The sequence below is a fragment of the Eleginops maclovinus genome, chromosome 17 (genome assembly GCF_036324505.1).
Source record: "Eleginops maclovinus isolate JMC-PN-2008 ecotype Puerto Natales chromosome 17, JC_Emac_rtc_rv5, whole genome shotgun sequence".
NCBI classification, from domain to species: Eukaryota; Metazoa; Chordata; class Actinopteri; order Perciformes; family Eleginopidae; genus Eleginops; species Eleginops maclovinus.
The window spans coordinates 662,523-677,678 of NC_086365.1; the positions used below are offsets into that span (position 1 = coordinate 662,523).

General features: G+C 42.7%; 1 protein-coding gene across 1 annotated transcript; it reads left to right on the top strand.

The window, feature by feature from the left end:
* Nucleotides 1-231: 231 nt before the first annotated feature.
* LOC134879492 (uncharacterized) lies at nt 232-2,062 on the top strand. The gene is made up of 4 exons (XM_063906040.1): nt 232-772; nt 877-979; nt 1,517-1,785; nt 1,915-2,062. Exons 1-4 carry the CDS (start codon nt 237-239, stop codon nt 2,060-2,062), a joined length of 1,056 nt encoding a protein of 351 aa, XP_063762110.1. The 5' UTR covers nt 232-236.
* The last annotated feature ends 13,094 nt before the right edge of the window (nt 2,063-15,156 follow it).

Genomic DNA, 15,156 nt, shown 5'->3' on the forward strand with positions numbered 1-15,156 from the left:
GATTTTCTATCGATCCAAGCAGATGAAACCACGGACATTAGCACACAAGCCCAACTTGTGCTTGTGCTTCGCTACATCAACGATAACAATCTGGTGGAAGATTCTTTGAGTTCATCCCTCTGCAGTGGGCTACAGCAGAGACCATTGCCGATGCTTTAAAAGAACGCCTTGCTGCCATCCTCCCAGGTGAGCAGAAAAGTAAACTCATCTGCCAGGCATATGGCGGTGCTAGTGTAATGAGGGGTGCCACTTCAGGAGTTCAGAAGAGAATCCGGGATGACTACCCAACAGCCCACTATATCCACTGCTATGCCCATCAGCTCAATCTTATCATGCAACAGGCTACCTCCCACGTAGTCAAAGTCAAAAACTTTTTTTCCGACCTGGGTGGATTTTCTGCGTTTTTTTCAAGATCCCCCAAGCGGACCAGTGTGCTTGATGAGGTAGTGGCCCATAGACTACCAACAGCCAGCACTGTGAGATGGAACTTTCACAGCCGTGCCGTCAATACTGTGTTTGAGCAAAGAGAACACCTCGTTGAATGCTTTGAAAGAATTCGAGCATCAGGTGGCTTTGATGACAAGACCAGCCAAGAAGCAGGAGGCTACATCAGGCTACTGGAGGATCCTCAGTTCAACTTCTTCCTGCAACTGTTTCATAAAATAATGCCACACGTGGACGTCCTCTATGCCAAGCTCCAGAAGAGAGACATAGATTCAGTCCATATAGAAAGATGCATCCAGCAGTTCCAAGAGGACATACAAAAAATCAGGTAATCTCATTGTTATTCTGTAAGCGTAGTCAGTGCATTCTTTCACTTGTACCATAGTTATAAGATAAACATGATTTGTAAATTATTGTTATTTTTATTTACAGAGATTCTCTCCATGCAATGGTGGTGGAGCAAAGCAGTAGCTCTCAGCAGCCGAGGAAGCGCCGGGCTGTGTCGGAAGATGAGCTTAGAAGGATTGCTGCTGAGGTGAGTGTCAAAATCAGCAGATGCCTGTGTTACAGTTAAATCCATGCAAATAGGTTTGATATACAGTATATTTGAGTTAATAACATGGCTGGAGTTCAATATTTAGAGACTGAAATACTGAGTTCTTTGGTGGTAGGGGGTGTGCTTGACCATAGGGGTATGGCCATACAAATGTTAATGTCATGGCTTCAGACATAGGCCAACCATCAGGGTCTGATTGCTCTGGCACCTAGACCAACAAAAGCCAGGAACCAAATCTGATAGCTCTGGTTCTTAGACACACAAAAGCAAAGAACCAAGTCTGATAGGTTTAAACATAAACAAAAGGCTAAGCTTGATTGCTCTGACCTGGTGCTATGCAAACTAAGAGTGTGGGTCTATTTGAGATGTAGTTTGGTGTGTAAGATTATGGTCTGATTTAAATAAATCATCTAAACTTAACCCAGACTAAGACTTGGCTTTAAGTGATCTGATATAGATATTTCCCACAACTTATCTGTCTCTCCTCTCTCTCTCTATATATATATTTATCTGTAGGTATGTGACACCATACTTGGACACACCAAGGAACGCTTTGCCTTCAAAGACCACCTCATCAGTGCCACCTTACTGCAGGGCAACCAGTTTGAATGCTACCTCAAGGTATTCCCTGAAGTTGCTTTGGCCACCACATTGAAGGCCTATCCAATTCTGGATGGAGGCAAGCTGAAGACAGAGCTTGGCCTCATCTATGGCACAGACGAATTCAGATCCTGCCGTAGTGCTGTGGATCTTTTCCAGTTGTTCATGGAAACAATCTATCTGAGGTATTTTCAGAGACAGTTACACTGCTGAAAATCATGATCACAACTCCCATGACCACTGCTGAGGCTGAGAGGTGTTTTTCAACTCAAACTTTTTTTTTCAACTCTGAAAAGGATTAAAACCTTCCTCAGGAACACCATGAGTCAGGAGAGACTGAATGCCTTAGCCATGCTCTCAATGGAAAAAAGGCTGGTCACAGACATGATTGACTTTAACCAGAGAGTTATTGAGGAATTTGCCAGCTTGAAAGAGAGGAGGGCTAAATTTCTTTACAAGTAGTGGGGCCTACTCTGGCACATAAATGTCAAATGTGATGAATATGTGTCTGAATACTAATCTAAACCTAGTTCCAATGTTTGTAATGAGCAGTGTGTTTTTGTTTAATAAATCTTTGTTTTTCAATATATTCTACTGAATCTCTTTTGTGGGTTATTTTCTCATTGCGGAGTGCTATTCAAACCGTGCAGCCCAACTGCGCCCCCCCAAAAAAAATGTTCACCAGCCGCCACTGGTCAGGACAACAGGTTTTACCCCGCCGGACACGCTCTGTGCTCCAGTTAATGCTCCCTTTTATACACAGACCAAACAGGGCTTTTATAAACTTTTATTGGTTTTATTATAGGAGTTTTTAACAGGTTTTTAAACACAAAACCCTCTCCGATGGTGTCGATGAGGCCTGTACACACAGGTATGTGTCTGAAAAACAGATAATATGGTAAGGCTATCCCTCTTCCCCCACCACCAGGCTACAGGGTCTTGCCCTGATGGGATTGAAGGCACACTTCTGTATATCTCAAGCTCTTTTTGGACCTGCTCAGCAATGGAGAGGGCACTGCTTTTAGTGGTCGTCCCGTGGTTTAAATCTTTTAGACTGAAATACAGCCACACTTTAGACCTTTGAGCTTTAGGCATTTTCCCCGTGTTTGTAGCTACGAGCTAACGGTACGCTACCTGCAGCTATCAAAGCGAGTGTAATGCTGTTAATTGCCGATGGCACGTCACGTGTGGTGGTGACGCTTCTGTTGTGTGTAACCCAACACCTCAGGCACCGTAATAGCTGAGGCTCCGAAATCTCCGTTGCGTAACATGTTTGCGGTCGCACTTCTGTTGCATGTAACCCGACACGTAACGCACCGCAATTAGGCGCAGAAATCTGTGTTGCCATTCAGTCCGGCAACAAAACCATACTGGCACCGGGTTTTGGTACCCAACCCTACCCCTTAATGTGTATCCATCACTGATTGGACGCTGCAGTGCATACACTGATCTGATGCTTTTTAACATGAGAGCATTTTAACAGCAGAGTGAAGACATTAAACTAAGGGAATCACTCCTCAGTTTATACAGTGTTTAGTTTCAATTAATGTTTTATATCTGAATAACAAAGTGAAAAAAACCCAGTTTATTTATTTATTGGGAATATTTTTCATTATCTCCAATTCATTTATTAATAATACGTTAAAATTAAAAGAGACGGGTTTAATATCTGTCTGCAGGAACAGCTTTTTCGTTTTACATTTTTTAGAATGACTTTTATCTTTTTTTGAAAACGATTTCTTATTTCATTGAATGTATTTGGGTCTACAACAAATGATATAAATGTGAACTAACAGAGGTGTAAGGTGGGGGGTTATGTTTGTGTGTGAATGAAAGAGGGACAGAGCTGGCTGCTGTCAGACGATCCATCTGTACGGTTTTTGCTGCAGGTTGGGTGGATCAAGAAAGATAATAGGTAGGTAGAATGCACAATGTAAGCTTTATACTACAATGCACTATGAATATAAATTATGAATATAAATTGTGGATAGCAGATTATATACACCGGTGCACATGTGTTGAATCTTGTTTTATTGGGTGGAGTGCAAAGATTTGCAAAGTCACCACGTGTACGGTTATTGATTCATCTAAAGTTTGTGGATGGGCAGAACTTGGTTGTAGTTCAGGTGGAAAACTGTGTGTAGAGGAGGAGAGTAACATCGGGGGCTTCTCGTAATCAATCGAGTTTCAATGTCAATTACAAAGTTCCAGACAAGATCAATTCATCCCTGAAAAGCATTTGGATCTAATTCAAAAGTGACTTTGTTGCAGTGCCTGGGGAGGACAGAGAGCAGGAGAATCCACAGTGTCTGTAATGAGTTTTTAGGCCTAATACTGCGTTGATTGATTGAAATAGGTGTCTGTTTTTATCCTATTACTCTACTGGAGCAGTTTACCAAGCAATATTGATTCTTATTTATACAAGGCTGGCCTCTTCAGCAGCATTCAATGCTTTGCTTTCCACAACAAAATACATACAAATTAAACATAGACCTTTTTTCACAAGAGCAGCAACCAGTGAGTAAAGAGCTAGCTGCTCTACAGGGAACCAAGGAGTAACCAGGTTCCTCAGCTCACCCACCTGCACTCACTCGATGGTAGCCAAAATCCGACCTATTCTATCACTGCGTAATGCTGAAACCTTAATCCATGCGTTTGTATCTTCCAGACTTGATTATTGTAATGTCCTTTTCTCTGGTCTTCCTAGCTGTTTTACTAGAAGTCTGCAGCTTGTTCAGAATTCTGTGGCCAGAATCTTGACAAAAAACAGAACATTTGACCATAAAACACCTATTCTGGCCTCTCTTCAATGGCTCAGAGTGCAAGCTAGAGCTGATTTTAAGGTTCTTCTCTTAACTTATAAGGCCTTGCATGGACTTGCACTGCCTTACTTATCTGAGCTGATTACACTGTAGAGACCAGCAAGCCCTCTTCGCTCTCTCAATGCCGGTCTCCTGGTCATTCCACCAGGTAACAAAAAATAAGTTGGCTTCAGAGAAATTGCCTACCGTGCCCCTTATCTCTGGAATGGCCTTCCATTTTAGTTAAAGAAGCATAGTCAGTGGAAATCTTTAAATCAAGACTGAAAACCTACCTTTATTCATTACATTACTGCCCTCCCTAAAATGTTGCCTGGCTTATCTCCTTTTAACATTTATTTAACATTGATGTTTTTTAATGTGGTTGTTTCTCTTCTAATTTGTATTATTGTAAATTGATTGATTGCTGTATGTTCTGTATTAACTGTAAAGTTTATTGGGACCATGCTTCATGGTGATTCTGCACTTTAAATAACAATTGATTGATTGACTCCGAGATTCCGCCGAAGCTGTTTAGCTTCCAGAAAATGCAAGCACTCGCACATAAACAGTTTATAAATGTTTTTATTGAGTTTGAGTTTCCTGCTACCTGTGGAGCAGAAAGCCTTCCTTATCCTTACTTTCCAGTGCCAAGCACAGCGTATTTCCTGGCGACACTGATATAGGATTTCATTAAATTAGCTTTGTTTTTTACTCACTTTTATTAACTCAACATCTCTTGATATCATGCATATCAAAGGTGTCTTCATGATTTCTTGTTTTTTTTCTCTCAACATATTGTCCCCATGTGTTGTCTGTAAAAAACATGCATGGGATAAAAATGATGTTTCAAGTGAGACAGCTGAACGGAGGTCAGTGGCACCAGAGGCCTGCAAGACGAAGCAGGATATGCAGTTAATGAGGTAACTTCAGGATTATCTCTGGGTTTTCAGTCCTACGGCACTGGGTTACTTCTTACCGGGGTAAATCTCCATGGTAACTTATGCTGAACACTTAACCTGCTCCGGAGCAGGTCATGTTCGAGATAAGAGATAAACTCAGTGAAAGCCCTACCTGCTGACCAATCAGAGCTCTGTGTGGGGAGTTTAAAGCTATGAAGTCATATTACAGGATGAAGGAAATACAGTTTAAACTGCTGTATGCAAGAAATACGGCCAGGAAACTCGCCAACTGTGAACATGAAAATGAATAGAATCACGGCCCATCTTCAGAGCAATTAGACTATCATTACATTTGCGGCAAGCAAGCTTTCTTACATATCTGCCAGAACATAAGTAACCGGAGCAAAGTAACTCAGAGCATTGCGTACAGTCCGCGGTACTGTGAGTACAGACGTGGATGTGTTGCATTTATCGTTCAAATCACATCATCAATCACATCATAAAATATATTTCCTGATCTGTGTCAGCTCCTTGAGCCGTATAAGGACGTACAACACTTACAGTCTCTGAAGGATATTATTGAATTATTATTGCTTGTTCATAAAGACATGTTTATGTATAAAAGCTACCAGAGAGGGTTTTAAACTATGAAGAGAAGTGAGCTTCATGACAGAGTTAAAGGTGAGCTAAAACATAAGAAAGGAACTGCATTTTGCTTCTCTGTTCACTGAAAGTATTAAATGCACATTCCTTTGTGAAGAGAAGGCAGAGACGCCTGAAGGATATTATTGAATTATTATTACTTGCTCATAAAGACATGTTTATGTATAAATGCTACCAGAGAGGGTTTCAAACTAGTAATGCAAATCTGTGTTGTTCTCAGCAAGAAAAGAAAGAAGCTCCACGTAGTTTCCTCTGTTTCTGGACTCGGCGCTTTCATCGTGTCCCCTAAATGAAAGTTCCTGTTTACCCAAAAACAGGACACAATCAATCAGTCTTTCAATATTTCCCTATTTTTGTTCACCCTTTCGTTGTGGAGCTCCGTTTCCCTGCGCACTTGTTCGTTGAGCTGTAGATCCACTCGGGTGTCCCCAAAGGTTTTCAAAAGCATCAGTGCTTCCAAGTGCCCAGCTGTGCTTTGGTGTCTCGTTGCTGCCTTGGTTAGACAACTCAAGTTTGCAAATGTAGTGTGGCTCCAAACACCAAATCGATCAGTTGCAAATACCAGGCATTCCCGGCAGTACAATTTGCAGTGCCTCTCGGAGGCTGTGAGCCAGGGGTACCGCTCGTAGTTTCCCTGCTGTGCTAGGCTCGCTAGCGTTGGAGTTGGTCGTTCCCTTTTCAAGATGTGTAGCTTTACTTGAAAAGTTCGTTTTGAAAATGGCGTTGTAATTATATCTTCGACCAAATTGATCTCTTCTCCTCCTTCAGCCATTGTGGGTTGAAAAAATAGCTTGTAGAAATCTACACAAATTAGCTCGCTCAAGTTCTAGTTCTGTTTGCTAGCTTTGCCCATAGACTGTATGGCTCTGCCTACTGCCTAGCTCTGCCTCTCAATAGTGCGTATCCAATCAGAATATGTGCACGTGCTAACGTTAGCGTACGCCTGCTAGCTGGCCCGTTGTCGCCACCTCGAAATCTGATTGGTTAACGCCACAGTTTTGTTTGCGTTCACTTTAAGCTACAGCCGCCCGCACTGTTGATTCTGAAGGCCTAAGGGCAGATTTCTTTGACCCTAGCAACACATTATGGCTGAAATATGATTGGATAAAAGCTCTAACATAAAGGCCAGCCCTCCAAATCTCGTTCTGAGGCTGGAAGCAGCGCAGCCAAGACGAACGCTATAAAATGAAGAGAATAGACTATGGGGAATAATTCAATACGTATTTGTGGAAAAGATATATCAAAATTTAATTTATATTCTGATGATGTTTAGGCCAGCAGAGAAGGCCTTGCTGGCCCTGACGGCCCACCACTGTATTATACTGACCTGTTGATAACAATAATATGCTGAAGCTTTTTTATTTATTTAGGAAGATGTTTTTATGTATGAAATAGCGAGATATATGAAGAAGACACACCTAGTGTCTTCTTCATATACCTGATTATACCTCTTATTTTATCTACGAAACTCTAATAATCATTATGCGACAGAATTGAAGAGGGAAATGAATTCCAATGGCATACAGTAAGAAACAGCGCTGCCAGACCCACTGAACAACTCATATCAGTGGTACAGTATAAAAACAATGAAATACTACATTTAATGTAGGATGTGTTATTACAATGTGTGTAAGATAGCGATATTTAACTTCATCAACAACAATCCAAACAACATGCCCCGACGAATGACAGGGCCGTTCATTCGATGGGGCTCCACCCACTGTGGAGCCTGTGTGAGATCAAACGATGGTTACGTATTGTAAGTTAAACCTAGTTCTGTAAGCACAGGCGGAGGGAGCCCTCTACCTGTCTTTCCTATGCCGCTCGCTGAAGAGGGTGTAGGATGACAGTCAGCGGTGTAGCTGCCTTATATTCGGGTAGGCTAAGTTTACATTCAGTGCGAGAACGCTGGCGTATTATTGGTGTAGAGTATTATCCAAAGAGTCCAGCAGAGAGCGAAGTCTCACCTTTTAAGGTGTGTAAACAATACTATAATAAATATGTTCTTTCTCCGAACCTTGCATAATACATATGATTTGATGTGAATACATATATTCACATCAAAAATAGAATGCACAAATATAGTCAATATACACATAACCATACCAAGACTTTATTATGAATACTGCTAGTTGAAATCCTGGAATGGCACCTAGTGAAATAGCATCAATTTCCTAAATGTGTGAAATCTTCAATTCCCTCCTTTCATATAGTCTATGAGGTAAACAAATCATTTTGTATTTCGAGTCCTGTGTAAAGGCACTTTTTAATATTAATATGATTTAATAGGATCACGTAAAAAAAATGAGCTATGTGAAAATCACAACAGAAATCAACTATATAGGAATAGCAAATTGTAATAAGTGATTAACTATATGAGAATAGCAAATCGTAATAAGTGATTAACTATATGAGAATAGCAAATCGTAATAAGTGATTGAGAATAGCAAATCGTAAAGCTCTTCATTTAGACAAACTCATCTTCTTCCTGATCGGAATAAGAGGATGGATCATCTGCCGCCACATCAATAATTGAGACAGTTCATCACTCAGCATTAAAGTTAACAACATCAAAGTTCTTTCAGTCTAAATTTGATTTTTTTTAAAAAATGTATTTTGGCAAATGGTTACTGTCTTTTACTTTTCTTGCGAAGGAGCAGCGGTTCTACTCTGAGTCCCTCCCGGATGACTGAACTTCTCACCTTATCCCTAAGGGAGAGGCCAGCCACCCTGCGGAGAAATCCCATTTCGGCCGCTTGTATCCGCGATCTCGTTCTCTCGGTCATGACCATAAGTGAGGGTAGGAACGAAGATGGCCCGGTAGACAGAGAGCTTTGCCTTCTGGCTCAGCTCTCTTTTCGTCACAACGGTGCGGTAAAGTGACTGCAATACCGCTCCCGCTGCTCCAATTCTCCGGCCCATCCCACGCTCCATTGTTCCCTCACTCACGAACAAGACCCCGAGATACTTGAACTCCTTCACTTGGGGTAAGGCCTCATTCCCTACCTGGAGTGGACAGTCCATTGTTTTCCTGCTAAGGACCATGGCCTCGGATTTGGAGGTGCTGATCCTCATCCCAGCCCCTTCACACTCGGCCGCGAACCGATCCAGTGAGTGCTGAAGGTCACAGACCGATGAAGCCATTAGGACCACATCATCTGCAAACAGCAGTGCAATCCTTAGCCCACCGAACTGCAGACCCCCTCCCCCACGACCACGCCTCGAAATCCTTTCCATGATTATCACAAACAGGATTGGTGACAAAGCGCAGCCCTGGCAAAGGCCAACCCTCACCGGAAATCGGTCCGAAGTGCTTCCAAGGACCCGGACACAGCTCTCGCTTTGGGAGTACAGAGATTGGATGGCCCTGAGTAGAGACCCCCTCACCCCATACTCCTGCAGCACCTCCCACAGTATCTCCCTAGGAACCCGCTCATACGCCTTCTCCAAATCCACAAAGCACATGTAGACCGGATGAGCGTACTCCCAGGCCCCCTCCAGGATCCTTGCGAGAGTAAAAAGCTGGTCCGTCGTTCCACGACCAGGACGAAATCCGCATTGTTCCTCTTCAATCTGAGATTCGACAATCGGCCGGACCCTCCTTTCCAGCACCTTAGAGTAAACTTTCCCGGGGAGGCTGAGTAATGTGATGCCTCTGTAATTGGCACACACCCTCTGATCCCCCTTTTTAAAAAAGGGGATCCACCACCCCGGTCTGCCACTCCTTCGGTTCTGTTTCCGACTTCCACGCAATGTTGATGAGAGGTGTCAACCATGACAGTCCCTCAACACCCAGAGCCTTCAGCATTTCTGGGCGGATCTCAACCACCCCCGGGGCTTTGCCACTGTGGAGCTGTTTAACTACCTCAGTGACTTCCCCCCGTGAGATTGGAATTGATCCCCCTTCATACTCCAGCTCCGCCTCTAACATAGAGGGCGGAGTTGTCGAATTCAGGAGTTCCTCAAAGTGTTCCTTCCACCGCCCTAACACACTATCAGTTGAGGTCAACAGCGTCCCATCCTTACTGTACACAGCTTGGACGGTTCCCTGCTTCCCCCTCCTGAGGTGTCGGACGGTTTTCCAGAGCAACTTTGGTGCCGACCGAAAGTCCTTCTCCATGGCTTCTTCGAACTTCTCCCACACCCGCTGCTTTGCCTCGGCCACGGCTGTCACCAGTCACACCAGTGTCCACCAGGAGGTTCGAGGGTTACCGCCCCTTGAGGCACCGAACACCTTGAGACCACAGCTCCCCGCCGCTGGGGTAAACTCCAACAAAGCGGCACTCAACCGGGGGCTTGTGAGTATCCCCATACCCGCTCGGCGCCTCACACGTTGGGCAACTCCGGAGAAGAATAGAGTCCAACCCCTATCAAGAAGTAAGGTTCCAGAGCTGACGCTGTGTGTAAAGGTGAGCCCCACCAGCTCCAACTGGTAACGCTCCACCTCCCGCACAAGCTCCGGCTCCTTCCCCCCCAGAGAGGTGACATTCCACGTCCCCAAAGCCAGCTTCTGCCGCCCGGGTCTGGTCCGTCGCGACCCTCTGCTTTCACTGCCACCCTTCTGGCAGAGCACCCGACCCCATCGCTGTTTCCCGTAGGTGGCTCGCCCGCGGGACGGGGAAGCGGAGGTGTTGCCCACATTGCTTTTTCGGGCTGTGCCGGGCTCCGTGGCAAGCCCGGCCACCAGACGCTCGCCGACGAGTCCTCCTTCTGGGCCTTGCTCCAAATGGGGACCCCGGGCTTCCTCTGGGCTGGGTATCGTCACTTTTAAGTGTGTTTTTCATGAGGTCTTTTGAACCGATCTTAGTCTGGCCCCTTACCTGAGACCAATTTGCCATGGGAGACCCTACCAGGAACACAATGTTCCAGACAACACAGCCCCCAGGTTCATCGGGGAACACAAACCTCTCCACCATGATAAGGTGCTGGTTCTCGGAAAGGAAAACGAAATCATTCCTAAATTTTAAAATCCCAATTAAAAATCAAAATGTAATGGTGAACAACTTCTCTCATTTCTGGAGAAGGAAACATCGATTGTGTGGATAGAATGAAACCAGTGAAACCATGATGCAGCCAGAATGAATACATTTCCTGGCTGTTCTTCCTGAAAAGGTATGCAAAATACTTCTGATTAGAGTCAATTACCCAAGGCTTCCCTTCCTGCCAATCACATAACCTCTTTTGATGTATTAGTAATGACTCTTCTGGAATAAGGTAAATAGTTTTCGCTGGGTGGCAACTGCTTTCTCTTGTGCCAAACTCCATTCTGCTAAAGGTGCTCCATTCACCAATTCCATCTCATTCTCTGCCTGAATCGAGTGCAGAAATCCAATCTTTGGCACCAGACCAAAACTGCTTCTACCTGTTAGTGTTTAGATGTTAACAAGCTGAAAAGATGAATTCAGAAATCCAACATACTGTCATCACATTTTTCCTAGGAACTTAAAATGCTTTTGTGAAACTATTCTTATTACCCTCCTTATACTCATAATCTCAAAATGTCTGTGGAACTTAGTTAAGCAATGGTTAAAAAGAACACATCAATCATTATTCACACATTTCAAATAATTATTTAGACAGTGAACGCTTCAGTTAAAAAGAGCGTCGCTCTCCTTCCACCAGTCCTGGGAGAAACAATATCTCTGGATTTAGTTTGTGTTAGTTCAAAACATGCTCAGTTAGTCTCTGTTCCTCTCTAAACTCATGAAACCGCATTGATCAGATGCAAACATTCATTCTCACTCACACAGTCGGGTTTAGTCGGGTTCAACCCAGAGTCAGTCATCAGCAGTGCTATTGTGAAGTAACACCGTCAGTCCCGGTCAAAGGTCATTTGGTCTCAGTCTTATGGTCACGTCATGCTCTGCAGAGTCTTTGATTATTCAGTCATATCCTTCATTTACAAAAACAGTGTCACCATTTATTTCCTTTTAATTACTACTTTATTTTAAAAATGTCTGTTAACATTCTATTGGAACAGTGTCGTGGTAATATAGGGAGACTTTCCGCCCCAAACACACACACATTCTAATCTACATACGTTAGCCTGTCCAATGAACATATTCCAGATGTGTATGTCACTGTCTTTTGACCTTCGAAGGCGCCAGTTTTACTCCCAGCATATACAATATCAAAAGTGTTGAGACATTACACAGATATGGTGAGGCCCCTAGTTTGAAGCATTCTGAATAATCTTAGTCCTTATATAATTCACTACATTGAACTTAGATTGCATTAACAACAGCTGCTTCCCTCATGTTAAATTTAGTAATTAAAGCCATCACTTCCCTTTTCTCCCACTGGATCTTTATCACCACCTAATGTACACAAAATATCTAATAGATCTTATTTCCAAAACTTTTCACATACTCACTATCTTAAATCAAAACATTATTAGGATCTGTAAACCTCTGCTTGATTATCTTAATATACTTCATTATTAATTATCAATTCTGGTCTACTTAAAAATATTTCAAGTCTTTAATCGGGAAAATAATGTGTGAAACTATGAGACCTCTGACATGTTATAATAACACCTTCAATCAATAAGAATTTAAAACAGGAATGACTTCAATATTGGTTTCCATTCACGTGGTTAATTATATTTTACATGGTCTGTTATCTAATGTTGGAGCTATCACTATGACACGTTTGTTTCATTTAAATATCATATCTGAGATCAAGTGTACTAAATCTCTCCCTCCTTCTGTAGGTCAAAACTCCCACAATTTAAATTCTACTAAAGTCACACCTCAATAAAGGCTCTGAAAGAATAATAGGTTAACATGATTAAAATGTTCCTACCCTATTCTCCTGACTCCTAAACTGTTTCAGCCAAAAAGATTAGTGGATCTTGCTTATCTCTGTAGTTTCCCCCTTATCCAGTAGTGTGTTTCCGATTTATTTACTCATCCACTTTATAACTTCTTCTTTTGTTATTTATCATTTAATAATCAATAAAATCTTGTGTAATAAAACATTTATATATTTTATTTTAAATATTAAAAAGCCAATTGAAATTCTTGAAATTTGGTGCATCTGTGTGTGTGTGTGTGTGTGTGTGTGTGTGTGTGTGTGTGTGTGTGTGTGTGTGTGTGAGTGAATATGTTTGCACTTTAGGATCTTTGTCATGTTGGAAAAGTGCACGACGACCAATGGCACGGAGTGATGGTATCATCTTCTCTTTCAGTATAGAGCAGTACGTCTGTGAATTCATGATGCCATCAATGAAACGCAGCTCCCCGACACCAGCAGCACTCATGCAACCCCACATAAGGACACTGCCACCCCCTTGTTTCACTGCAGGCACCATGCATTATTGTTTGTATTCCTCACCTTTGCGACGCCATACAGTTTTGAAGCCATCAGTTCCAAAAACATTTATCTTGGTCTCATCACTCCAGAGTGTAGAGTCCCAGTAGTCTTCATCTTTGTCAGCATGGGCCCTGTCAAACTCTAGGCGGGCTTTTTTGTGCCTGGGCTTTAGGAGAGGCTTCCTTCGTGGACGGCACCCATGCATGCCATCCCTCTGCAGTGTACGTCGTTTGTGTCACGGGAAATAGTCATCCCAGTTTGGCTTTCTACTTCCTTAGATAACTGCAGTGAACTTGCATGCCGATTTTCTTCCACCCTTCTCATCAGAAGACGCTCCTGTCGAGGTGTTAACTTCCGTGGACGACCTGGACGTCTCTGTGAGATGGTTGCAGTTCCATCTTTTTAAAGTTGTTACAAGTAAAGCTTTGCTAATCTTCTTGTAGCCTTCACCTTTGCGGTGTAAAGAAATTATTTTCTTTCTCTTCGATGTGGTGCCACGGCTAACAACATGAAATGGTAAGGGGTTTTCTTTAAGTAACACCCTTGTATAGTCAGTTGTCTGCTGGACATCTGTGTAATGAGTAATTAGACTCACCTGTGGTTGATTATTGTTAAATTAGACATTTGTAGTCTAAAATGTAACTTTGCTCCAAAGACTTTCATTGGGGTGTACTCATTTTTGCATCGCCCTTATTTGAGTAAAACTGAAACATGTGTAATCTAAATTATATTATTAACCTTACTTTCATGTTACAAGTTAAACAGGTGTTATATAAAACTTAGTCTTGTCAAAATTCTCCTCCTCGTTGTCATCTGTGATGCAGCTGACGATGGAGGAGTCATCGGAGAACTTCTGTAGGTGGCATGAGCTGGAGTTGAAGCGGAAGTCAGATGTGTAGAGGGTGAACAGGAATGGTGACAGCACAGTTTCTTGGGGGGGCTCCAGTGTTGCTCACCAGGAGGTCAGAAACGCTGCCCTGCAGTCTGACATACTGAGGTCTGCTGGTGAGGTATATAAAATGCTGGGAATGTGCCTCCTGGTGTTATCCTTGTTTTTTTAAGTCAGGAAGAACACAGGACTGTCTAATAAAGAAAGGCAATCACATTGTTGGAAGATAAGAAGTCAACGAGCACCATTGCAGAAAAATGGGAGTTAACACATAGAAGACTCAAGAAAGTCATAATATGTACTGTATACTAATTTGAGCAATGTCAGAGTGGAATGCAACATATTTTGTCAATGCATTTTACATCTGGAAGTAATGGCACATAAGCATAAGTCTTTCATAAGAATTCTTCTAAACACCTGTGGATAAAAGATGGCTGAACGAAAGAGGTAGTGGTTTCTGACAGCCTGTGTAAGGCCAATGTAAGGCATAATGTTTGTATGATCTCTAGATGTTGGGAATGACTGGAGCTGGCATATACACATTTGTTCTGGTCTGAACTGTTCTGACGGCCCTTCAATTAGTTAAAGACATCAGCCAGTGAACAATGGAAATGTTTCTTACCTTTTATCCATCAGTTTAGATGGAATTGTTCCCGCCCTGAGCAGGCAGCAAAATGTGACTGAAGTGATATCACTTTACTTTGTTTGCAAAGGCACAATAGCTGTTAAAGTAACATGAATATGTCTCTGTTTCTATAATATATGACGTTTATTATTTGAACATCAAGTGAGGATTTATCAATTGGAAGTTGTTGTCCAGCACAGATCCTCGGCTGCATTATGAAGAGGAGAAAACATGGCTTTGTAATCTAGCGTTACAGCTGGAGTCCACACTGCTTCAAATCCTCCCAACGAGCTCTTCAGCTGAGAAAGTGAGTGTGACTGCTGCTGCAGAGCCAGCCTGTTATTATTCTGCTACATTTCACAGAT

What these genes read in the sequence shown, in the direction of transcription:
- LOC134879492 (XM_063906040.1), top strand. Translation starts at nt 237, where the DNA reads ATGAGGGGTGCCACTTCAGGAGTTCAGAAGAGAATCCGGGATGACTAC. An exon ending in TTAGAAGGATTGCTGCTGAG is followed by an intron (nt 980 to 1,516) that starts GTGAGTGTCAAA and finishes ATTTATCTGTAG; the next exon opens with GTATGTGACACCATACTTGG. An exon ending in ATGGAAACAATCTATCTGAG is followed by an intron (nt 1,786 to 1,914) that starts GTATTTTCAGAG and finishes AACCTTCCTCAG; the next exon opens with GAACACCATGAGTCAGGAGA.